The sequence below is a fragment of the Ranitomeya imitator genome, chromosome 3, assembly GCF_032444005.1.
Source record: "Ranitomeya imitator isolate aRanImi1 chromosome 3, aRanImi1.pri, whole genome shotgun sequence".
NCBI lineage: Eukaryota > Metazoa > Chordata > Amphibia > Anura > Dendrobatidae > Ranitomeya > Ranitomeya imitator.
In genome coordinates, this window is record NC_091284.1 from 474,991,751 (window position 1) to 475,018,475 (window position 26,725).

The window sequence follows — 26,725 nt, forward strand, 5'->3', positions numbered from 1 at the left end:
CCAAACGTGGAACGGTATAAACGCCACCCCCCAAAAGAAATTCATGAATAGCTAGTTTTTGGTCATTCTGCCTCACAAAAATCGGAATAAAAAGCGATCAAAAAATGTCACATGCCCAAAAATGGTACGAATAAAAACGTCAACTCGTCCCACAAAAAAAAAAAAACCTCACATGACTATGTGGACCAAAATATGGCAAAATTATAGGTCTCAAAATGTGGCAACGCAAAAAATATTTTTTGCAATAAAAAGCGTCTTTTAGTGTGTGATGGCTGCCAATCATAAAAATCCGCTCTAAAAATAAATCAAACCCCCTTCCATCATCCCCTTAGTTAGGGAAATATAAAAAATTTAATTTTTTTTATTTATTTCCATTTTCCCATTAGAGCTAGGGTTAGGGCTAGGGTTAGGGCTACTGCTAAGGCTAGGGTTAGGGTTAGGGTTGGGGCTAGGGTTAGGGCTGGGGTTAGAGCTAGAGTTAGGGCTAGGGTTGGGGTGTTGTGAATTCCGCTCTTGGGCTCCCTCCGGTGGTTGTAAGTGGCACTTTTGTGAGTTCTGCTCTTGGGCTCCCTCTTGTGGTTTCTAGTGGTATGGCTGCTCCTTGGAGTTAGCTGTCATCAGCTGCCTCCACTTATCGTCTCTTCTGCTCGGTTATTTAAGCCTGGCTCTTTCTTCAGCCAGTGCCACTTGTAAATGGTTCCTTGTTGGATTCACATCTCTTTGGAGTTCCCTGTTATCCTGACCAGTTCAGCTAAGCTAAGTTTTTGCTTGCTCTTTTCTGTCCATAGATTGTGGACTTATCCATTCAGTGCTTTCTATGTTTGTCCAGCTTATCAGTGTGAATTAATTCTGTCTTGCTGGAAGCTCTGGGAGGCAGATTTGCCCTCCACACCTTTAGTCAGGTGTGGAGATTTTTTGTAAACTCTGCGTGGATTTTTGTAGTGTTTTATACCGACCGCACAGTATTCCATCCTGTCCTATCTATTTAGCTAGACTGGCCTCCTGTGCTAATCCTGGTTTCATTCTGTGTATGTCTTTTCCCTCTCCACTCACAGTCATTATTTGTGGAGGGCTAATCTATCCTTTGGGGATTTTCTCTTAGGCAAGATAGCTTTCCTGCTTCTTTCTTTAGGGGTAGTTAGCTCTTAGGCTGTGACGAGATGCCTAGGGAGAGTTAGGAGCATTCCACGGCTACTTCTAGTGTTGTGTTGAGCTTAGGGACTGCGGTCAGTACAGTTACCACTTCCTTCAGAGCTTGTTCCATGTTGCTCCTAGACCACCGTATCATAACATGGGGTTAGGGTTACAGTTAGGGTTAGGGCTACAGTTAAGGTTGGGGCTAAAGTTAGGGCTGGGGCTAAAGTTTGGGTTAGGGCTGGGGCTAAAGTTAGGGTTAGGGTTGGGGCTAAAGTTAGGGTTAGGGTTGGGGCTAAAGTTAGGGTTAGGGTTGGGGCTAAAGTTAGGGTTGGGGCTAAAGTTAGGGTTAGGATTACATTTACGGTTGGGATTAGGGTTAGGGGTGTGTCAGGGTTAGGGGTGTGGTTAGGGTTATGGGTGGGATTAGGGTTACAGGTGTGTTTGGGACAGGGTTTCAGTTAGAATTGGGCGTTTCCACTGTTTAGGCACATCAGGGCTCTCCAAACGCGACATGGCGTCCGATCTCAATTCCAGCCAATTCTGCGTTAAAAAAGTAAAACAGTGCTCCTTCCCTTCCGAGCTCTCCCGTGCGCCAAAACAGGGCTTTACCCCAAAATATGGGGTATCAGCATACTCAGGACAAATTGGACAACAACTATTGTGGTCCAATTTCTCTTGTTACCCTTGGGAAAATAAAAATTTGGGGGGCTAAAAAAACATTTTTGTGGGAAAAAAATGTATTTTTATTTTCACGACTTCATTATAAACTGTAGTGAAACACTTGGGGGTTCAAAGTTCTCACATGACATCTAGATAAGTTCCTTGAGGGGTCTAGTTTCCAATATAGGGTCACTTGTGGGGGATTTCTACTGTTTAGGTGCATTAGGGGCTCTGCAAATGCAACGTGACGCCTGCAGACCAATCCATCTAAGTCTGCATTCCAAATGGCGCTCCTTCCCTTCCGAGCTCTGCCATGCACCCAAACAGTGGTTCCCCCCCCCCACATATGGGGTATCAGTGTACTCAGGACAAATTGGACAACAACTATTGGGGTCCAATTTCTCCTGTTACCCTTGGAAAAATACAAAACAGGGGCTAAAAAATATTTTTTGTGGAATAAAAATGATTTTTTATTTTCACGGCTCTGCGTTATAAACTGTAGTGAAACACTTGGGTGTTCAAAGTTCTCTCAACACATCTAGAAAAGTTCACTGGGGTGCCTAGTTTCCAATACGGGGTCACTTGTGGGGGTTTCAATGTTTAGGCACATCAGGGGCTCTCCAAACGTGACATGGTGTCCCATCTCAATTCCAGTCAATTTTGCATTGAAAAGTTAAATGGCGCTCCTTCCCTTCCGAGCTCTGCCATGCGCCCACACAGTGGTTTACCCTCACATATGGGGTATCAGCATACTCAGAACAAATGGCACAACAACTTTTGGGGCCCAATTTCTTCTCTTACCCTTGGGAAAATAAAAAATTGTGGGCGAAAAGCTCATATTTGTGAAAAAATATGATTTTTTATTTTGATAGCTCTGTATTATAAACTTCTGTGAAGCACATGGTGGGTCAAAGTGCTCACCACACATCTAGATAAGTTCCTTAGGGGGTCTACTTTCCAAAATGGTGTCACTTGTGGGGGGTTTCAATGTTTAGGCACATCAGGGGCTCTCCAAACGCAACATGGCATCCCATCTCAATTCCAGTCAATTTTGCATTGAAAAGTCAAATGGCGCTCCTTCCCTTCCGAGCTCTGCATTGCACCCAAACAGTGGTTTACCCCCACATATGGGGTATCAGCATACTCAGAAAAACTATTGGGGTCCATTTTCTCCTGTTACCCTTGGTAAAATAAAACAAATTGGAGCTGAAGTAAATTTTTTGTGAAAAAAAGTAAAATCTTCATTTTTTTTTAAACATTCTAAAAATTCCTGTGAAACACCTGAAGGGTTAATAAACTTCTTGAATGTGGTTTTGAGTACCTTGAGGGGTGCAGTTTTTAGAATGGTGTCACACTTGGTTATTTTCTATCACATAGACCCCTCAAAATGACTTCAAATGTGATGTGGTCCCTAAAAAATATTGGTGTTATAAAAATGAGAAATTGCTGGTCAACTTTTAACTCTGATAACTCCCTAACAAGAAAAATTTTGGTTCCAAAATTGTGCTGATGTGAAGAAGACATATGGGAAATGTTACTTATTAATTATTTTGTGTGACATATCTCTGTGATTTAAGGGCATAAAAATTCAAAGTTGGAAAATTGCAAAATTTTCAAAATTTTTGCAAAATTTCTGTTTTTTTCACAAATAAACGCACGTTATATCTAAGACATTTTACCACTATCATGAAGTACAATATGTCACGAGAAAACTATGTCAGAATCGCCAAGATCCATTGAAGCGTTCCAGAGTTATAACCTCATAAAAGGACAGTGGTCAGAATTGTAAAAATTGGCCCGGTCATTAACGTGCAAACCACCCTTGGTGCTTAAGGGGTTAAAGTGTCTGCATTTTCTGTGGAGAGGTGTGTGCGCCTATCAGTGATGATTGACCCAGCAAAACTGAAAACACGCTCTGACATTACACTAGCAGCTAGACAGGCCAGAACCTCCAAGGCGTGTAAGGATAGGACAGGCCAAGTGTTCAGCTTGGACACCCAATACTTAAAGGGAACTGAAGCATCAGAAAGGATGCATGTATGGTCACTTAAGTATCACTTGACTATTTTCTGCAACTTCTCCCTTCTTGGAATTGTCACAGGCACAGATAGCCCTTGTTGTTGTGCACATTTTCTCCCCACCTCTGTTGGAAGTGGTGTTCGTGTCTCTCCCCATTATCCCTTGGTGTTGAAAACAGCTGCTACCTCTGCCACCAGCATTGTCTGACAGTGATGTTTTCATCAACTGATCTACAACAGCCCTCTTGAACGATTCCATTGTAAAACTCTTTGGTGACTCCAAAAGGAGAGAAGGAAATTTATCCTTGTACCGTGGATCGAGAAAAGTGGCCAACCAGTATTGGTTGTTGGCTAAAATGTGTATCACATGAGGGTCTTGCCACAGATACTTATACATGAACTGTGCCATGTGATCCAAGCTGCAAAAAGGCAAATGTTCTGTGTCCCAAACATTAGGAACAGTACCCATCCTCTCCTCATGCTGACTCACCTCCTCCTCCACCTCCTCCTCCTCTCCAGCCCATCCAGGCTGCCCAGACATGAAACTTTGGTTGGGTGTGCCCACTGTAGCATTAGGAGTCCCCTCAGTAGCACAGAAAAACAAGTCCTCTCCCTTCTCATCACCCATTGCCTCAGAATATCGGCTGGGCTGGGTAGTATCACCATTGTGAAATCTGGCTCCATACCAACATGCTGGGCACTCAGAGCTTCCTCTTTGAGATTATGCAGTGATTGTTTCGAAAGACACAGCAGCGGGATGGTTACGCTGATAATAGCATGATCAATGCTCACGAGCTTGGTGCAGTACTCAAAGTTCTCAAAAACCTCACAAATGTCAGTGATCCACACGCACTCGACAGTTGCTATGTGTGGTGGCTGACTCTCAGTTTGACGGGCATCTTGAAGCTGGTATTCAGCTACTGCTCTCTTCTGATCACTAATCCAACATATGATAGGTTGCGTTCCACCGCGTGGGTAGGTTGCAAATGAGTCGATAACTTGGCAAAAGCGGTAGAGGAAAGGAGGAAATGGTACTAATACAGCACACCTTCTCAAGTAGGTATGGCAAGGCAGGGTAGCTTTTCAGAAATTTCTGAACAACTAGGCTCAGCACGCGAGCCATGCATGGCACGTGTACCGGCTTGCCAACCTTTAAAGCCGCCACCAGGTTATGTCCATTATCGCAGAAGACCAGACCAGGTTGGAGGTGCAGGAGGGAGAGCCACTGATCGTTCTGTTGTTTTAAAGCTTTGCTACAGTGTGTGGTTTATAACTTAAACAAATCAGCTTCAGCAGATCAGCAGAGCGTGTTGCCAATGCGCTGCTGCACAGGTCCCAGCTTGGCAGTGATGGGGAGGGTACTTCAGCAGAGGATAAGGAACAGGAGGATGTGAGAGAGGAAGTGGAATATGAAGAGGCAGAAACCCTGACAGAAGTTTAAGTGGACTAATGTCAACAGCAGAAGGCAGGCTCTGACCCCCAAAACAACGGAGAAAATAGACTGGTGCTTTAAAAAATAGGCAGCACTAAATGCTAGCAATCTGTGTGCTGGAAAAATATTACTTTGCCTCTAACAAGAGCTGTTTTAAGATGGACACTGGAAGACCACTTTAACCTCTCCCTACCTAATACACAATCTCTCCCTCCCTGTACTCTGACTTTGTTGTGTGTCTTTTTTTTGGTGGTATTATGGAGCTAGTGACCGGCTCCTTTAAACTGTCCCTGCTCGAGTATCTCTCTCTCTCTACTCTACTCTGACCTAGTATACACTGCAGGTGGCTCTGAAAAGGGCTTTTATGTTATCAACAGGCCTAAAGACTTTCCCTAGCAGCTGAGCCATCTCACCCTATGCTTATATAATGCAGGCTTCGGATGCAATGTGTGCAAAATGGCGGCGGCAGGGCTTCAATAGACCCTATGATGCTGGGCGGCCAAGAAGCCCAGCATGTTTAGTGGCTGCAAAGGAGGCGCCAAAACGGCAGAGTAGGACATCCAAAAATAGCGAGGCGAGTACATAATTACTCACAATGTAACGAGTAAGCTGAATACTGTACTATCCTTGCGAATAGTAATGAATGCACTCGCTCATCACTAGCGGAATATTATCCATAGCTAAGAATAATTGATGTTCCACAAAGAGGAAATGGTATAGCAGCCATAAGGATCTGAAATGTAGAATAATTCCATGTTCTTATTTATTTGTGCAACCCTATAAGTGCCTTGTAGGTGTTGTAGGCTTCTTGGACACCCATGGCAGCACAGCAGGAGGAGTCATTGCTGACAGTCATTTTTATACAGTCCATCTTGGTGGGACTTCTAGCATTTGATAAGGCTCTCTAACTCTGGTTACGGTTGGCTGCATGAGGTCCAATTTTTCATAGAACTAAAATGAAATGTAAAAAACACTAATCTGTGGTGTACCCACCATAGAGGTAGACTACACCAATTATTGGGAGCGCTAGGTGAGAGGGGACTAGGTGCTGAACTGATTATTATCTTGCTTTTTGATAGAGCCCCAGCATTTTCCTGCAGCCATCACAACAGACCACTCAGTAGTCAGATTATTAAAGTTTACATTCAGTTAATCAATTTGTGTATAAATTCACAAGATTTGAGTACCACCTCCTCATAAATTAGAAAGGCTGTGTAATTATGCCCCGTCCCACCCTAACTCCTCCCATTTTGGCAGAGGCGGGAGAAACTGTTGTGAGGATTCCAAAAGTCGCAAAGTTTTGACACAACTCTGAGTTGCGCCTACATTTTGCAACTTTTCAAAGCTTAAACACCAGAAATCTAGCATGAAAGTTTTGATGAATTGGGCCCATTATGTATAAGTCCTGTTTTCAACTTGAAAATTGCCTAACCTTTAAGCCTATGCTAAATTCCTCAACATGGTGTATTCCTTCTGATAATGCAGTTCCCTATGGATCTTTACTGGCACACTGGGTTATAGAAATCCCCTAATACAACTCTGCTATATAATTATAGTGACCATTAATTTAATACAAAATTAACACATTTGTCAAGTTTTGTTTTGGAGCACGATGATTTCTGTGTATATCCCTGACCATAGTGCTTATTTATACCATTTTATGATCAACCACTTGTCAGACCAATTATAATAAGCGTTGTCCTTAAAGGGGTTACATTCAGACAGGTGTTTTCAATACATGTGGTCATTTGTCCAATGTGACAAAGGGTTTCTAAAGCCCAACTTGCATGGTGAAATATTTCTGTGACCACAGAGTATCGCACTAAATGTGTCCACCTGTTGTACTTGTATAGAGATCAAAGTCTGTGAACAAGCAATGTTCTCAGAGATATCTCATCTATATTTGGTGAGCTGCAATAAACTTAATCTGATTTCAGGTTTTACCCAACACTGATGCGTCTTTGTAGCCTAACACTATACCAAGGATTTTACATCGTAGAGTAAGGAAACGTTAATCCTAATCTATCAGGACCTGAACTAGTTAAGGATAGTACCTAGGACTGCAAGAGAGTTTGCTTAGAGTTAATAGAAAGTGTAGGAAGAAGTATCGGGGCTGCCCCTCAGGGCACTAGTGTGGTGGGTCTTTGATAAAGAAGGGGTACTGAGGAGCATTGGTCAATCTGACATCTTACCTTACAGATGATGAAATGCACCCACCCTACCTCTGCTAAATGTTGTTGTTTATTTTGAATATTTTTGCTATTATTAAAGCTGTTTCTCAATTTAGAAGTATGAGATGCTGTCACAGCGTGGCGGATCTCTTCCACGCCCAGTCATGTGCTATTCGCAAGGCCTGCTGTACAACAGTGGTTGGCTTTCAGTCATTTTAAGAAGAACAGGACACAATTTAGATTAAAGGGGCATGGATAGAGTTTTATTTTGTATGGATTTGTGCTAATAAAGCTGTGGACAACTCATTTAGCCCAAATAAGTGTTGTAGTGTTTGTTTGTTTTTATTGTGGAGGTATTGGGGTTAAGGTAGCTCCAAGAACATAAGCTATGTGGCTTAGTCTGATTTTGTTACACTCCTTTAAGTCAAGTTATACTTTAGAAGTTACATTTTTTATTTAATCCCTTTTTTCTGATGCTATTACAGTTGACATACGCCTTCCAAACCAAATGGAACAACTCATGCAGAATATGATCCTCGTCTTCTTCTGCCTCGGTATCATTAGCTTAGTGTTTCCCTGGTTTCTTATAGCTGTGGTACCACTGAGTGCTGTCTTCTACTTAGTGAACAGAGCTTCCCGGTAAGTGCTGAGGACTTGTGTTCCAGCAAATTAATCTACTTATGATGACTCTTTTGTCTGTATAATCCAGCATTGATCAAGTTTTTTTCAGTAACTGTTAACAATATATTCAGAGTTAAATGGTAATTTACAGAGCTCTGCTGATTATGGAGGGGTTTTCCCGCAATCACTGTTGTTGGTGGATGAACTACATTTTGCGTTTAAAGTATTATAGTCTGTTTTCTTTTTTGTGTGAATTAGTTGTATTGAATGTATGCTCATTGTCAGTTAGCTTACCTTTTTCTTTTTCGTCAATCATATTTACAGAGTGCTAATTCGTGAGTTAAAGCGCCTGGATAATATAACTCAATCTCCATTCATATCTCATATCACGTCGACTTTACAAGGAATCACAACCATACAAGCCTATAATAAGACCAATGAATGTCTTACTAAGTAAGTCCTCCTTTATAATATTCTAAAATGACAGCTATCTCCAAAGTATAATAATTTGGCTAACCTGCTCCTATGTTAGCCAAATCCTATGTTCTCATGAATAACCTACTACAAAAGCCAGAACATATTGAAACTTGTTTTGATCAACTATTAATTAATCTTACTTCCTAGTATAGAGATTAATTAAGTGTTTAGTAGGATGGATCCCATGACAATACAGTGAGAACTAATCAATCACAAGCAGGAGATTTGATACAGAATTTTCTGCAATTGTCCTATTCATTGCTATAATTTATTTCTTGCTATCATTCGCAGAATCACCATCTTTCAGATTTGTTCTATATCCTATACTATGTATTGGGGAGCTATCTCCAGGTCACAGCAGCAGGGAGCCTACTGCACATGCTGATAAGCACCTCTGCTATTACCATTCTAGAATAGGTTTCCATCTGAGCAGATTGACATGTTCAGAAAGAAAAAACAGAGATGGAGTGTCATTGAAGTCTATAGCCCCATTGGGGTATTCAGATGGAATCACCCAAATGTACTGCAAAAACGCAATGTGAATGTAGTCTTAGAAAAAAGAAGTGAGGCTGGCTACATAAAAATATTTAAGAATTTCTAATGACATTTCTATTTTTTTTCTTCTACTGGAGAATACTGTTTAGTAAAGTTTAAGATTTTTCTGCATTGGATTTTTCTGCATTAGTAGGCCACGCAATCCACAGGCAGCTAGTTCTTTATATTAAAAAACATGGCCTACGCGAGTTTTGAATTAGAAATTGAATATATATTTGACTTATAGCTCCTTTTGAGAATGTTCATGTACTGTATAAAATGTGATACTTTTACTAGCTAATATTTTCATGTTTATATATATATATATATATATATATATCTTTGTTTTTTCCAGATATCAGAAACTTTTAGATGTCAACCAAGTGCCATATTTCCTCTTCAGCTGTGCAGTTCGTTGGTTGGCAGTGCGCCTAGATCTGATTAGCTTGGCTGTCATGACATTGACTGCTTTGTGCGTGGTGTTCATGCATGGACAAATAGACGTGGCCTATGCTGGCCTTGCCATGTCTTACGCAGTACAGGTACATGATACTATAATGTTCAACATCTATTTAAAGGGAACCTGTCACCAGGTTTGGCCAATCTAAGGTACGGCCATCACCTTTCAGGGCTTATCTACAGCATTCTATAATTCTGTATATAAGCCCCCAACTCGACCTGCTGTAATAGAGTGCAGGGTTGAGCATGTCACCACGGAACAGACAGACCAACTGTTGAGGAGGATTTATTAACAGGGACAATATTCTCCTCGCAGGGAGAGAACAGTAGAATATAAACTGAAAAGATAACGGTGCAAAATATGGGAGTCAAACAGTGTAACAGAATTAAGCAAGATTTCTTGAGAAAAAGAACACTTATCAGTCTGATGAGGACTTGCTTGAAGGGTCGTCTTCTCCAATGTGGGCGCCGAGAAACAACGGCACTTGTCATCCCTCTGTTATCCGTGAGCTGTGTAGTCTCTAGGAACCCGCAGCCTGGGGGGGTTTCGGGAGTTAATGTGATAGACAGAGGGGATGCTAGGCAAACGGGGTCCCCTCGGCTCTGAGTCTTTAGCTTTAACAGCACAGCCTATCCCGGGAGAACAATGCTCAGTCTATTATTAAGTCTCTTAACAGGAATCAGGGGCTCTGCACTGTTACAGTGGGTACCAGGGGTTACAGTCTCTGCACGGGCCACTGTCTCTGCACTGGCCACTGTCTCTGCACGGGTGTCAAGGCGCCCCTCTCATGTACTCACAAGATGCAGTCTTTCTGGGCAATCTCCCTCCATTTGTCCTCTGACCGTGAGCCTTCTCTCCTCCCTGGAGTGCAGCTGCGTCCTGCCCTGACCGATGCACCCGCTGCTGTGCCACTTGCGCGCGCGCCTTTCCCGTTCTCTGCCCGGCTTTCCAGTCTTTGAGTCTGCCTCCCGGGGAACCTGTAGCACAACTCAATGGTTCCAGGCACGGAGCAGAGAAGGTAACCGCCCCCGGACTCTTCTTGTGTTCCACCTCCTTACACTGCAAGAGAAGAAAAATAACTTTTACTATACTCACCTGTGGGGCGGTCCGGTCCGATGGGTGTCGCCGGTCCTGTTCCGGTGCTTCCCATTTTCTTGCGATGCAACCCTCCTGCTTGCTTCATGGCTCCGCAGCATTGTGCTCCTGCGCATACTTATCTGCCCTGTTGTGGTCAGAGCAAAGTACTGCAGTGTGCAGGCGCTGGGCCTCTCTGATCTTTCCCGGTGGATTCGCACTGCAGTACTTTGCTCTGCCCTCAACAAGGCATGAAGCCAGCAGGAGGGCGGCATCCTTTGGACTGGACCGCCCTGCAGGTGAGTATAATAAAAGATATTTTTCGTCTCTTGAAGGTTGGATCGGGGGCTTATCTACAGCATTATAGAATACTGTAGATAAGCCCTGAAAGGCAATGGCTGTAACTCGTATCGGCCAAACCTAGTGACAGGTTCGCTTTTCTGTCAGCAGAATTTTGCTAAGTAATATGAGAGCTACAGGATGTAGGGGCTGTTGTGAATTCTGTGATCAAGCTCCCTCCTGTGGTCACGAGTGGTGATGAGGTTAAGTCGTTAGGTGCTGCTCTATTTAACTCCACCTAGTGCTTGGATCCTGGCCTCCAGTCAATGTTCTAGTATTGGTCTTGCTTCCTCCTGGATCGTTCCTGTGGCCAGTCTGCTCAGCATAAGCTAAGTTCTGCTTGTGTTACTTTGTTGCTATATTTTCTGTCCAGCTTGCTTTTTTGGTTTTGCTTGCTTGCTGGAAGCTCTGAGACGTAGAGGGAGCACCTCCGTACCGTTAGTCGGTGTGGAGGGTCTTTTTGCCCCTTTGCGTGGTTGTTTGTAGGTTTTTGTGTTGACCGCAAAGCTATCTTTCCTATCCTCGGTCTATTCAGTAAGTCAGGCCTCACTTTGCTAAATCTATTTAATCTCTGTGTTTGTATTTTCATCTTAACTCACAGTCATTATATGTGGGGGGCTGCCTTTTCCTTTGGGGAATTTCTCTGAGGCAAGGTAGGCTTATTTTTCTATCTTCAGGACTAGCTAGTTTCTCAGGCTGTGCCGAGTTGCATAGGGAGCGTTAGGCGCAATCCACGGCTACCTCTAGTGTGGTTTGATAGGTTTTGGGGGTTGCGGTCAGCAGAGTTTCCACGTCTCAGAGCTCGTCCTATGTTTTGTGGTTTTTGTCAGGTCACTTGTGTGCTCTGAACTTCAAGGTCCATTGTGGTTCTGAATTACCTATTCATAACAAGGGGCATCATGTTTGACACCGATGTAATCCCACCTTGATTGGCAGCTTCCTGTGCACACTGTACATTGTCAGGGAGCTGACAATCACTGTTTGGGCGGGGTTACACAGATTGGCTGGACTAGACTAAACATGAGACCTAGTCAGGCAATGATAATCTCTTGCTTACAAAACATTGATAGTATTGAAACTACAACACACAGCCTAATAAGTGACACATCCCTAGAAATCAGAATCTCTGCCCCTATGTTTTGCTGTTCTCAGATTAAATAGCGAAAAAACCTTCTGACAGATTCCCATTAAGATATTACAGCCCCATTCATCAATGCTGTTTCTCCAGTTTTCTGGTGTAATTTGCTCCTTTTTATTCACCTTATTCACTGTATGTTTGTGTCACTTTTAAAGTTTTCTTTCTGTTTTAAGTCTGCTTTATTTTTCCTCGACAACTATACTCATCCAGATGTTTTAGACAGATTCATAAAAATGCGACTTTAAGCAAATGTTGCATTTTTTTGGCGCATCTCACTTTAGAATTCCCCTGGAGTAAGGTTTCTGGAGGATTTATCAATTTGGCGCCTTCTTGTGCTTTTTTTAAAGGATTTGTGACTTTTGGTGCTAAAAAGTTGCAAAAAATGGTTGTAGAAAAAAAAAAGAACTCAAGACAAGGCGACTATGACAACGCAAAAAAAGAAAAATGACTTCATTAAATCACAAACGATGAATTGGGTCCTGTGTTTACAGACAAATGGAATAAGTGGAAACCTAAAAATCTTCCTTATTATTGCAGCTTACAGGACTGTTTCAGTTTACTGTGCGCTTGGTCACTGAGACAGAAGCCAGATTTACTTCAGTGGAAAGAATTCATTATTATATTGAGGTAAGTCTGTCTTGTTATTTAGAGGTTTATGACTATTTGTTTTTTTTTAAAAAAAAGACACCTTAGATTGCTATCCTACCAAAAAACTGTCTCCATAATTATAGTAAGCAGTAGGCAAGAACGAAAACAGCATGTTAAGGGAGGGAGGGTAAGGAAAGGTGGGGACAAATTTGGCTGACAATGATCTACATGGCACTAAGGCAGGGGTGGTGAACTGTGGCCAGGGGCTGATTTATGGCCTACGATGCCATTACCTTCGGCCACTGGGCAAGTTTCCAGGGACCACATAGCTTAGGCCGCTGGCCCTTTAATGCCTCCTTTCACTGTGAGAACGCACGCTCAGCGTTCACTAATCAGCACTGTGGTGCATGCAATGAAGGATTTTGTCCTGACGCTGGCCAGTGCTAGTTGTCATTCCATTTTTTGAGGACGGTGTTAATGCATCTCTACAATATGGGATGTGCATAGGAAGCTGACCCCAAGTAAGGGTGAACATCACACCAGGAAGAATCTGGTCACCTTGAAAGAATATAAGGAAATCGTAACATTTATTGGAGCAATGAGAAGGATGTAGCAGACGTGTAATATGCAGATTAGATACTGACTACAATAAATGGGTTGTCAGTGTAAACTGGTAAGCCTACAGTCACTCTGTGTGACTACAGACTTATGAATTCCCAGAGCTCACGCACTGTACGCTGTGCGGAGTTCCTGGGAGCGGCGGTGAGGTATGCGTTATGCACACTCCCAGCCAGGTAGAACCCGTCTGGTGGGAGCGGCCTCGCTCCATGCACTTCTATAGAGCGACACCACACCCTGTCTAGTGATGCAGCCGTCCATTCAAGTACATGGAGAGAGGCTGAGCCCACTAGATGGGCTGTGCCCAGGAGTATGCACATCGCATACATCATCCAGACTGACTGCAGACTTTTCATTTCACATACAGCTGCCTAAGGAAAGATTGGGGATTTTTTTTTAACAATGCATATACATCTGCATGGTAGAAAATATCACTAAAGCAGGATACATGCTTAGGATGTCATACATTTCTAATAGATGCAGGTCCCCACCCCATCAGTAACCCACACCTATCGCAAGAACAGTGGTGGGCTTCTGTATTCCGGCAGGGAATGTGGCCAGGCATGTCCTTATCTCTGTCTAGTCACATTTGCTTAGCTTTTTTTCATAATTCCAATAGAGGTGATTAAGAAGAGCCATGCATATAAGCGACCACCACTCCCACAACCACATTCATTCCCTGACAGTGGGTTGATGCCTTGCCTGTTGGAACACGGGTTGAGAGACAACTATTCTAAGGGTATGTTTCCACGTTCAGGAAACGCTGCGTTGAGCCGCAGCGTCAAACACGCAGCATCCAGATGTTACAGCATAGTGGAGGGGATTTCATGAAATCCCGTCTCCACTATGCATTAAAAGACGCAGGCGGCAGACCCGCGGAAACGGACATGCGGCGCGTCTTTTCAGAACGCAGCATGTCCTTACAATGCTCAAACAACGCATGACCAGCGCAGGTGACCTGCCAGTGACCTCAGGTGCAGATTTGGTCAGGATTTTACCTGCGTAAAATCCTGACCAAATCCTGATGCAATCCTGAACGTGGACACATACCCTAAAGATTCGTGTCACAGTGGGGCTACATCTATCATACAGTACCTTAATGGAATTTTCCTGAAGATAAGCAGTTAATATCCTCAGTAGGAATACTCATTTGAGTTTACCATCTGTAGCTGCAGAAGCCAACATTTCTTTGGAAGGGATTCTGTTTTCCCAAAGGGTGTAGGCTGTAAATGTTTAATCTCAGCTGACATAGTTTCGAGATAAAAGTCTATCATGGAGTAAAGTGGAGGTAAAGTTATATTGCTCTCCTGACAGATTGCGTAAATGTGATGTTACTGGTTTCCTAGGGAATAATCAGAGACACAATGTGTGTATGAACTTTTTGTAACCTCCCAGTTTCCATGTGATAGTAGTTCAGTAAGGCTAGGTTCACATGGCGTTAGTGCAATCCGTTTAGCGCATACGCTAACGGAATGCGCTAACGCAATGTTCAAAAAGGGATTGCGTTTTGCGATCCCGCTAGCGCAGATGCCCGATCTGCGCTAGCGAGAAACGGACCTCGAACGCAGGCGTGTACTACGAAGGACAGAGAATGAACGTCAATCCAATATTGCGGCCAGCATGCAGCCAGCGGGTAAGAAAAGGGTGAATCAAACACCTGAAAACTCCGCCCATATGACCGAAAACCGGTCCCGCCAAATTCAGGTGACAGGTTCCCTTTAACAATGGTAAAGAGAAACTGGGAGTGGTTGTTACCAGCCATTATTAGACTACGGATTATACAGGAACCACAGTATTGATTAGATGCAGGCAGCAGTGTTATTAACCCCTTCACGTTGCAGCCCTTTTTCGTTTTTGTGTTTCTGTTTTTCTCTCCCCTTCTTCCCAGAACAACTTTTTTATTTTTCTGTCAATATGACCATAGGAGGGCTTGTTTTTTTGCGGGACGAGTTATACTTTTGAACTACACTATTGGTTTTAACCATATCGCGTACTCGAAAATGGGAAAAAAATTCCAAGTGCGGCGAAATTGCAAAAAAAGTGCAATTCCACAACTGTTTTTTTTTTTTTCTTTTACCATGTTCACCAAATGCTAAAACTGAACTGCCATTAAGATTCTCCAAGTCATTATGAGTTTGTAGATACCAAACAGGTATAGATTGTTTTTTTATTTAAATGGTGAAAAAAAAAAAATCAAAATTTTGTTAAAAAAAATAATAAAATTGCATCATATTCCGAGACCAGTAGAATTTCCATTTTTTATGATCTGGGGTTGGATAAGGGGTTATTTTTTGCGTGCCGAGCTGACATTCATAATGATACCGTTTTGGTGTGGTTACAATTGCTCGTTATTGCATTTTAATGCAATGTTGCGGCGACCAAAAAACTGTAATTCTGGCGTTTTTACTTTTTTTTTCTCTACACCGTTTACTAATTGGATGAATTCTTTTTATAGCTTGATAGATCGGGCAATTCTGAAAGCAGCAATACCAAATATGTGTATTTTATTTTTTTATTGTTTTATTTTGAATGGGGCAAATAAGGGTGATTTGAACTTTTATATTTTTAATTTTATTAATATTTTTAAAAACTATTTTTTTTTACTTTTTGCATGCTTCAAAAGCCATGGGAGACTAGAAGCTGCAGTAGTCCGATCGCCTCTGCTACACACAGGCGATGATCAGATCACCTGTGTGTAGCAAGTGAGCTTTTCTGCTATGAGTGCCGACCACTGGGCAATCCGGCAATGACAGCGTCAGGGGTTGCATGAGACCCCGGGTTGTCATGCCAGCCATCGGTGACCCGTGGTCATATGACACAGGCGCCAATGGGCAGGATTAAATAATTGCTGTTGGAGAAAATAGTGCAGAATGGGGTCTTATCTGAGATATTCAAGGTTAATACAATTAAATTATACTCACCAGACGGAGCTGTTATTAGAGCATGTAGGATTATCCACTGCAGCAGATCCACCAGTCAGTAGGTGACAGAATTATATAGATGAATGGGAAAGAGTGGATTTGTATGTGGCACATCCTGATGAAGAAGTCATTGTACTTCCAACCGCGTTGAATAAACCACACTTTAGTACGTGAATATTTCTGGATCTTCAGTTAATGGGCAGGATTACTGACGCGCTTCCAGTGCGATCACATTAAATGCCGCCGTCAGAGATTGACATCGGCATTCAACGGGTTAACAGCCGTGGGTGGATCACGATTCACATGCGGCTGTTAGGGGCACATGTCAGCTGTTCAAAACAGCTGACATTTGCTGGGAAAGATTTAGGCTCAGCACTGGAGCCCACATCAAAGGGAGGGACACGACATGCGCAGTACATGTACGGCACATGTCATGAAGGGGTTAAACATTTAAACAGAAACGTAACTTTTCAGACGTATCATTTGTTTTAGTCCCATTAATTGGCGCAGGTCTGGGTCCACCTTCGATTGCCCAACAGACCTTTTAGAAGAGTGAAGGTCAGGAGACAGGGCTATGACTTTCTATTGTAACCGCTCTGTACTGCTCTTCTTTCACCTGAGCTGCGCATTTCAAAATGGTCTGTGGAGCGACTGGTGGGGGTCTCTGGACTGCATCTCCCACCTATCCAGAATTAATGAGCCTAAAACATTTAAAAAATCTCCCAAAAGTTTAAATACTCTGTAAGGAATAGTGCCGATTATACCAATGTCACTCAGCTTAAACTCTATCGGAACTTAATTTCTCCATCTTTTCCATTGTCCTTGTCAGTGTACATTGGGTTACACTTGGATGACATCTGAGTGCAGTCTGATATTTCACACGCACCCATAGACTTGAATGGGTGAGTGGCATCTGATTTACTGGATGCACACGCAGCATGCTGTGATTGTTTTCTCGTGCATGAGAAAAAAAAACTGCAGATTTGCAGCTTCCCATAGTATTGCATTGGACCAAGTGCTACTATAATATAGCATTGGGTGAGTGCTAGCCTATAAAACATTGGGTAGCACTTGGCAATGTTATATGCTAATGTGAATGAGCCCTAAGGTGCATTTCCACTTTGCCGATTCGGAACCCAAGTATCGAACTCTGTCAAAAGGTTGTCAAAAACTTGATGCATGAGCAAAACGTTTTTTTCTGTAGGGTAAAATAATTTTTACACTATCAATATCATCATTCTCTGAGGCACATCATCTTGTATAAACATGCTGCAGAGAACAATGCAATTTTTGTTATGCACACAGGATGATCATGTTACCTATCTTTATGCACACATGAAAGTGCGGTTACTGACTGTCTAAACAAGTTATTAAAAAACTGCCAATCCATTTTATAAAGCAGGTCAGCGGTTGTTTAAAGGTTGAAATTGGGCAACGTATTGTACCCATACATTACTCTTCTTCATCTGGTCCTGTTTCCACGATGACTTTTCACATCCACATCTCGTCACAGTGTCCTTAAAATAATAGCGTCATTATAATGCCTGAATAAAAATATCTGCTCATGCTGTGCCCCAAATAAGCTCTACACTGTGCCCCAGAATAAATTTCCCCTCACTGTGTTCCCTGCACAAAAAATGACCCCAATACTGTCTTTTTTATATCAGTGTCCGCACTGTCCTTTCCTATAAAATACTCCCACCATACTGTCCCCTCTTATACAATAAGACAACTATTCTATACGCCTTGGTGAACTACTACCACTATCGTCCTCCCTTATGTGTTATACCAACCAAACCTTCTTCCGATTCTGAACTATGATTTGCAGATTGTTTCCCCCATGCTGACCTCCTACTATGCCTTCACTCCATATCGAGCCCATTCTTTACACTGATCTCCCACTATGCTTTCACTCCACATTGAGTTGCCTCTTTACGCTGACCTCCCACTATGCTTTCACTCCATGTTGAAGCCCCTTTTTACACTGTCCCCTCACTCCATACTGAGCCTCCTCTCCATTCTGTCTTTTTTTATAGACAGCCCCTATACTGCCCCATCTGCCCCAGTCGCTACCCAGAGACCCCCCAGACTGCCTCGTCACCACACAGAGCCCCCCTTTACGGTCCCGTCTCCACTCTGAGCCCCCGTACATGATCATGTCTTCACTCTGAGCCCCCCGATATGGCACTGTCTCTACTTTGAGCCCCCTATACAGCCCCTTCTCCGTACAGAGACTTCCAATACTGTCCATCTCGATAGGTCCCCAAAATTCTTCCCCATTTCCAGAGTCCCCCTATATAGCCCATACTCAAAACACCCCCAACCTTTACATTATAGTGGGAATAACCGAGACATGGTTAGATGAAAGCTATGACTGGGCAGTTAACTTACAGGGTTACAGTCTGTTTAGAAAGGATCATAAAAATCGGAGAGGAGGAGGGGTTTGTCTCTATGTAAAGTTTTGTCTAAAGTCCACTTTAACCCCTTCGCGCCATGCGCCGTACTAGTACTGCGCTGCCGGCACTGCATTAGTGCCAGCAGCAGTACTAGTACGGCGCATCGATCACCGCGGTCTCGCGCTGAGCGCCGCGGTGATCGGGTGCGGGTGTCAGCTGTATATGACAGCTGACACCCCGCAGCAATGCCCACGATCGGCGCTATCGCCGATCGCAGGCATTTAACCCCTCTGATGCCGCTGTCAGTAGTGACAGCGGCATAGAGGGGGATCGCGCAGGGACGGGGGCTCCCTGCGCTCTCCCACCGGAGCAACGCAATGAGATCGCGTTGCTCCGGTGACCCGGAAGGAGTCCCCGGATCCAAGATGGCCGCCGGACTCCTTCCGGGTCATGAAGTGACCTGGCTAGCCGGCGCCTGCTGAGAGCAGGCGCTGGAGAGCCAGCTAAGCTGCCTGTCAGATCGTTGATCTGACACTGTGCTATGCACAGTGTCAGATCAACGATCTGATCTAATACAGAGATGTCCCACCCTGGGACAATGTTAGAAAGTAAAAAAAAAAAAAAAATAGAACGTGTAAAAAAAAATAAAAAAAAATCCCCAAATAAAAAAAAAAAAAACATTTCCCAATAAATCCATTTATTTATGTAAAAAAAAAAAAAACAATAAATGTACACATATTTGGTATCGCCGCGTCCGTAACGACCCGCTCTATAAAACTATCCCACTAGTTAACCCCTTCAGTGAACACCGCAAAAAAAAAAAAAAAAAAACAAGGCAAAAAACAACGCTTTATTATCTTACAGGCGAACAAAAAGTGGAATAACACGCGATCAAAACGACGGATATAAATAACCATGGTACCGCTGAAAACGTCATCTTGTCCCGCAAAAAAAAAGCCGCCATACAGCATCATCAGCAGAAAAATAAAAAAGTTATAGCTCTCAGAATAATGCGATGCAGAAAACAATTACCGTATTTTTTTATATAAAATAGTTTTTATTGTGTAAAAGCGCCAAAACATAAAAAAAATTACATAAATGAGGTATCGCTGTAATCGTACTGACCCGAAGAATAAAACTGCTTTATCCATTTTACCACACGTGGAACGGTATAAACGCCCCCCCTAAAAGAAATTCAGGAATTGCTGGTTTTTGTTCATTCCGCCTCCCAAAAATCGGAATAAAAAGCGATCAAAAAATGTCATCTGCCTGAAAATGTTACCAATAAAAACGTCAACTCATCCCGCAAAAAACAAGATCTCACATGACTCTGTGGGCCAAAATATGGATAAATTATAGCTCTCAAAATGTGGTGATGCAAAAACTATTTTTTGCAATAAAAAGCGTCTTTTAGTGTGTGACGGCTGCCAATCATAAAAATCCGCCAAAAAAACGCTATAAAAGTAAATCAAACCCCCCTTCATCACCCCCTTAGTTAGGGAAAAATAATAAAATGTAAAAAAATGTATTTATTTCCATTTTCCCATTAGTGCTAGGGTTAGTGCTAGGGTTAGTGCTAGGGTTAGGGCTAGGGTTAGGGTTAGGGCTAGGGTTAGGGCTAGGGTTAGGGCTAGGGCTAGGGTTAGGGCTAGGGCTAGGGTTAGGGTTGGGGTTAGGGTTTCAGTTATAATTGGGGGTTTCCACTGTTTAGGCACATCAGGGGCTCTCCAAACGCGACATGGCGTCCGATCTCAATTCCAGCCAATTCTGCTTTGAAAAAGTAAAACAGGGCTCCTTCCCTTCCGAGTTCTCCTGTGTGCCCAAACAGTGGTTCCCCCCAACATATGGGGTATCAGCGTTCTCAGGACAAGTTGGACAACAACTTTTGGGGTCCAATTTGTCCTGTTACCCTTGGGAAAATAAAAACATAGGGGATAAAATATCATTTTCGTGGAAAAAAAAAATATTTTTTATTTTCACGGCTCTGCGTTATAAACTGTAGTGAAACACTTGTTGGTTCGAAGCTCTCACAACACATCTAGATAAGTTCCTTTGGGGGTCTAGTTTCCAATATGGGGTCACTTGTGGGGGGTTTCTACTGTTTAGGTACATCAGGAGCTCTGCAAATGCAACATGACGCCTGCAGACCATTCCATCTAAGTCTGCATTTCAAATGGCGCTCCTTCCCTTTCGAGCTCTGCCGTGCACCCAAACAGTGGTTCCCCCCAACATATGGGGTATCAGCGTTCTCAGGACAAGTTGGACAACAACTTTTGGGGTCCAATTTGTCCTGTTACCCTTGGGAAAATAAAAACATAGGGGATAAAATATCATTTTCGTGGAAAAAAAAATATTTTTTATTTTCACGGCTCTGCGTTATAAACTGTAGTGAAGCACTTGTTGGTTCAAAGCTCTCACAACACATCTAGATAAGTTCCTTGGGGGGTCTAGTTTCCAATATGGGGTTACTTGTGGTGGGTTTCTACTGTTTAGGTACATCAGGGGCTCTGCAAATGCAACATGACACCTGCAGTCCATTCCATCTAAGTCTGCATTTCAAACGGTGCTCCTTCCCTTCCGAGCTCTGCCATGCACTCAAACGGTGGTTCCCCCCCACATGTGGGGTATCATCGTACTCAGGACAAATTGGACAATAACATTTGTGGTCCAATTTCTCCTGTTACCCTTGGGAAAAAAAAATTGCGGGCTAAAACATCATTTTGTGGAAAGAAAAAATGATTTTTTAATTTTCACAATGCTACATTCTAAACTTTAGTGAAACAATTGGGGGTTAAAAGTGCTCACCACACATCTAGATAAGTTCATTAGGGGGTCTTCTTTCCAAAATGGGGTCACTTGTGGGGGGTTTCCACTGTTAAGGCACGTCAGGGGCTCTCCAAATGCGACATGGCGTCCGATCTCAATTCCAGCCAATTTTGCATTGAAAAGTCAAATGGCACTCCTTCCCTTCCTAGCTCTGCCATGCGCTCAAACAGTGGTTTATCCCCATATATGAAGTATCGACGTACTCAGGACAAATTGCACAACAACTTTTGGGGTACAATTTATCCTTTTACCCTTGGGAAAATAAAAAATTTGGGGCAAAAAGATCATTTTTTGTGAAAATTAATAAAAAATTTTGTTTTACGGCTCTACATTATAAACTTCTGTGAAGCACTTGGAGGTTCAAAGTGCTCACCACACATCTAGATTAGTTCCTTAGGGGGTCTACTTTCCAAAATGGTGTCACCTGTGGGGGTTTCCACTGTTTAGGCACATCAGGGGCTCTCCAATCGTGACATGGGCTCCGATCTCAATTCCAGCAAATCTTGCATTGAAAAGTCAAATAGCGCTCCTTCCCTTCCGAGCTCTGCCATGTGCCCAAACAGTGGTTTACCCCCACATATGGGGTATCGGCGTACTCAGGACAAATTGTACAACGACTTTTGTGGTCCAATTTCTCCTGTTACCCTTGGTAAAATGAAACAAATTGGACCTGAAGTAAAAATTTTGTGAAAAAAAAGTTAAATGTTCAATTTTTTTAAACATTCAAAAAATTCCTGTGAAGCACCTGAAGGGTTAATAAACTTTTTGAATGTGGTTTTGAGTACCTTGAGGGGTGCAGTTTTTAGAATGGTGTCACTTTTGGGCATTTTCTGTCATATAGACCCCTCAAAGTCACTTCAAGTGTGAGGTGGTCCGTAAAAAAATGGTTTTGCAAATTTTGTTGCAAAAATGAGAAATCGCTTATAACGTCCTAACAAAATAAAATTATGTTTCCAAAATTGTGCTGATGTAAATCAGACATGTGGGAAATGTTGTTTATTAACTATATTATGTGATATAACTCTCTAATTTAAGGGCATAAAAACTAAGAGTTTGAAAATTGCTAAATTTTCATAATTTCCGACAAATTTTTGTTTTTTTCACAAATAAATGCAAGTCATATCGAAGAAGTTTTACCACTATCATGAAGTACAATATGTCACGAGAAAACAATGTCAGAATCACCAGGATCCGTTGAAGCGTTTCAGAGTTATAACCTCATAAAGTGACAGTGGTCAGAATTGTAAAAATTGGCCCTGTCACTTAGGTGAAAACAGGCTTTGGGGTGAAGGGGTTAAGGGAGGATACTAGCGAAGGAAATGAGGATGTCGAGTCCATATGGGTCGAAATTCATGGAGGGAAAAATGGTAACAAAATTCTCATTGGGGTCTGTTACAAACCCCCAAATATAACAGAAACCATGGAAAGTCTACTTCTAAAGCAGATAGATGAAGCTGCAACCCATAATGAGGTCCTGGTTATGGGGGACTTTAACTACCCGGATATTAACTGGGAAACAGAAACCTGTGAAACCCATAAAGGCAACAGGTTTCTGCTAATAACCAAGAAAAATTATCTTTCACAATTGGTGCAGAATCCAACCAGAGGAGCAGCACTTTTAGACCTAATACTATCTAATAGACCTGACAGAATAACAAATCTGCAGGTGGTTGGGCATCTAGGAAATAGCGACCACAATATTGTACAGTTTCACCTGTCTTTCACTAGGGGGACTTGTCAGGGAGTCACAAAAACACTGAACTTTAGGAAGGCAAAGTTTGACCAGCTTAGAGATGCCCTTAATCTGGTAGACTGGGACAATATCCTCAGAAATAAGAATACAGATAATAAATGGGAAATGTTTAAGAACATCCTAAATAGGCAGTGTAAGCGGTTTATACCTTGTGGGAATAAAAGGACTAGAAATAGGAAAAAACCCAATGTGGCTAAACAAAGAAGTAAGACAGGCAATTAACAGTAAAAAGAAAGCATTTGCACTACTAAAGCAGGATGGCACCATTGAAGCTCTAAAAAAACTATAGGGAGAAAAACACTTTATCTAAAAAACTAATTAAAGCTGCCAAAAAGGAAACAGAGAAGCACATTGCTAAGGAGAGTAAAACTAATCCCAAACTGTTCTTCAACTATATCAATAGTAAAAGAATAAAAACTGAAAATGTAGGCCCCTTAAAAAATAGTGAGGAAAGAATGGTTGTAGATGACGAGGAAAAAGCTAACATATTAAACACTTTCTTCTCCACGGTATTCACGGTGGAAAATGAAATGCTAGGTGAAATCCCAAGAAACAATGAAAACCCTATATTAAGGGTCACCAATCTAACCCAAGAAGAGGTGCGAAACCGGCTAAATAAGATTAAAATAGATAAATCTCCGGGTCCGGATGGCATACACCCACGAGTACTAAGAGAACTAAGTAATGTAATAGATAAACCATTATTTCTTATTTTTAGGGACTCTATAGCGACAGGGTCTGTTCCGCAGGATTGGCGCATAGCAAATGTGGTGCCAATATTCAAAAAGGGCTCTAGAAGTGAACCTGGATATTATAGGTCAGTAAGTCTAACCTCTATTGTTGGTAAAATATTTGAAGGGTTTCTGAGGGATGTTATTCTGGATTATCTCAATGAGAATAACTGTTTAACTCCATATCAGCATGGGTTTATGAGAAATCGCTCCTGTCAAACCAATCTAATCAGTTTTTATGAAGAGGTAAGCTATAGGCTGGACCACGGTGAGTCATTGGACGTGGTATATCTCGATTTTTCCAAAGCGTTTGATACCGTGCCGCACAAGAGGTTGGCACACAAAATGAGAATGCTTGGTCTGGGAGAAAATGTGTGTAAATGGGTTAGTAACTGGCTTAGTGATAGAAAGCAGAGGGTGGTTATAAATGGTATAGTCTCTAACTGGGTCGCTGTGACCAGTGGGGTACCGCAGGGGTCAGTATTGGGACCTGTTCTCTTCAACATATTCATTAATGATCTGGTAGAAGGTTTACACAGTAAAATATCGATATTTGCAGATGATACAAAACTATGTAAAGCAGTTAATACAAGAGAAGATAGTATTCTGCTACAGATGGATCTGGATAAGTTGGAAACTTGGGCTGAAAGGTGGCAGATGAGGTTTAACAATGATAAATGTAAGGTTATACACATGGGAAGAAGGAATCAATATCACCATTACACACTGAATGGGAAACCACTGGGTAAATCTGACAGGGAGAAGGACTTGGGGATCCTAGTTAATGATAAACTTACCTGGAGCAGCCAGTGCCAGGCAGCAGCTGCCAAGGCAAACAGGATCATGGGGTGCATTAAAAGAGGTCTGGATACACATGATGAGAGTATTATACTGCCTCTGTACAAATCCCTAGTTAGACCGCACATGGAGTACTGTGTCCAGTTTTGGGCACCGGTGCTCAGGAAGGATATAATGGAACTAGAGAGAGTACAAAGGAGGGCAACAAAATTAATAAAGGGGATGGGAGAACTACAATACCCAGATAGATTAGCGAAATTAGGATTATTTAGTCTAGAAAAAAGACGACTGAGGGGCGATCTAATAACCATGTATAAGTATATAAGGGGACAATACAAATATCTCGCTGAGGATCTGTTTATACCAAGGAAGGTGACGGGCATAAGGGGGCATTCTTTGCGCCTGGAGGAGAGAAGGTTTTTCCACCAACATAGAAGAGGATTCTTTACTGTTAGGGCAGTGAGAATCTGGAATTGCTTGCCTGAGGAGGTGGTGATGGCGAACTCAGTCGAGGGGTTCAAGAGAGGCCTGGATGTCTTCCTGGAGCAGAACAATATTGTATCATACAATTAGGTTCTGTAGAAGGACATAGATCTGGGGATTTATTATGATGGAATATAGGCTGAACTGGATGGACAAATGTCTTTTTTCGGCCTTACTAACTATGTTACTATGTTACTATGTTACTATGTTACTACCTTGCTTTCATAAAGTGCACCCCAACCCTAGCTATATTGCCTAATCTCCATAATTAGATCACCTCACCCATGCTGGCCCCTCCATCTATAATAAGATCATATCTTCAGCTCACGGAGCACCTACCATCTCCCGGCTGCTATTCCCATGCTCTCCTGTCCTCTGCTGATGATGTCTGCAGTGTGATGAAATGACCTCATTATGCTGCACGTCGGGCAGGACACTGATCCTGGAAGTGTCGCACTCAAATCTTCACTTGTATTTGCATCTTTGGAGATGTGAATACAAATAAATGCCAAAAGCTTCCAACCCAAACCACTCCCCCCTTGTTCTGCCGCTGATCCAGGTGGGGAGGTTACCGTATTATTTTTTCACTTTCGGTTGGTCAGTACTGCCCTCCGCAACCCACTGCCCTAGGCACCGGACCTCCAGTGGCTAGTGGAAAATATGGCACTGCCTGTAGATATTGAATGGAGAGGCAGGGTGAATGCATGGCCTGATGGCCTCCATTCTACTCAACTTCCTCATTGTTGTGCAATGAGAAGTAATGACAGACTTGGAGACACAGTAATCCAACATCCACTTGGGGACTTAGCAATCAGACATTTATCATGTAGTTTAACGATAGGTGAGAAAAGCCCTTTGCTGCACAACCTCTTTATTTTGGTCTAATAATTATATCAACCTAATTTTGCACAATTTTTATTTGTGTATACGACTGTTATGTGATGTATTTCATTTTAATATTATATTTGTACCCTAGAATCTGGAATCAGAAGTGCCACTTAATAGTCCAGCAAGGTTTCTACCAAAAGATTGGCCACAAAATGGAGGGATTACATTTGAAAATGTTGAAATGCGTTACCAAGACAGCCTGCCTTTGGTTTTCAAGAACATTTCATTTACTATTGAGCCACGAGAAAAGATTGGGATTGTGGGAAGAACGGGGTCAGGTTTGTGTTAAATTCCCTTGCAAATATATCTGAAACTACGTGTATTTTTACTATCAACTATCATCAGAAATTGGTATTTATGGAAAAAATTAGGAGTTTTCTGACACACAAAAAAAGATTAGTTACACTATTCACTCAGGTTCACATAGTGAACGTCCCTACTCAGGAGCTTTTCGAGATATGTACTAAAATAAATAAATATACTAAAAAATACACATTTAAATATTAAAGCACCACTCCAGTGGTTTTCTTTTTCAGCACTGGAGTGGTATTACTAAACTAAGGTCCATACTTTTTTTTTCAGCGCCGCTCCTGTCCGGCGTCGCCATATCATGACCGCAGCTTCTGACTGGTTGGCACAAGCTCTTAATGTAGTCTATGAGA

General features: G+C 42.4%; 1 protein-coding gene across 1 annotated transcript in view; it reads left to right on the forward strand.

Annotated features, from left to right (window-relative positions):
* The window catches only part of LOC138670302 (ATP-binding cassette sub-family C member 5-like), a 304,888-nt gene that overhangs the window by 217,615 nt on the left and 60,548 nt on the right, over positions 1 to 26,725 (forward strand). The window contains exons 21-25 of the mRNA XM_069757511.1: positions 7,904 to 8,057; positions 8,364 to 8,492; positions 9,406 to 9,592; positions 12,599 to 12,688; positions 26,152 to 26,341. Coding sequence (XP_069613612.1) covers positions 7,904 to 8,057; positions 8,364 to 8,492; positions 9,406 to 9,592; positions 12,599 to 12,688; positions 26,152 to 26,341 — 750 coding nt within the window. The remainder of the gene's footprint in view (positions 1 to 7,903; positions 8,058 to 8,363; positions 8,493 to 9,405; positions 9,593 to 12,598; positions 12,689 to 26,151; positions 26,342 to 26,725) is intronic.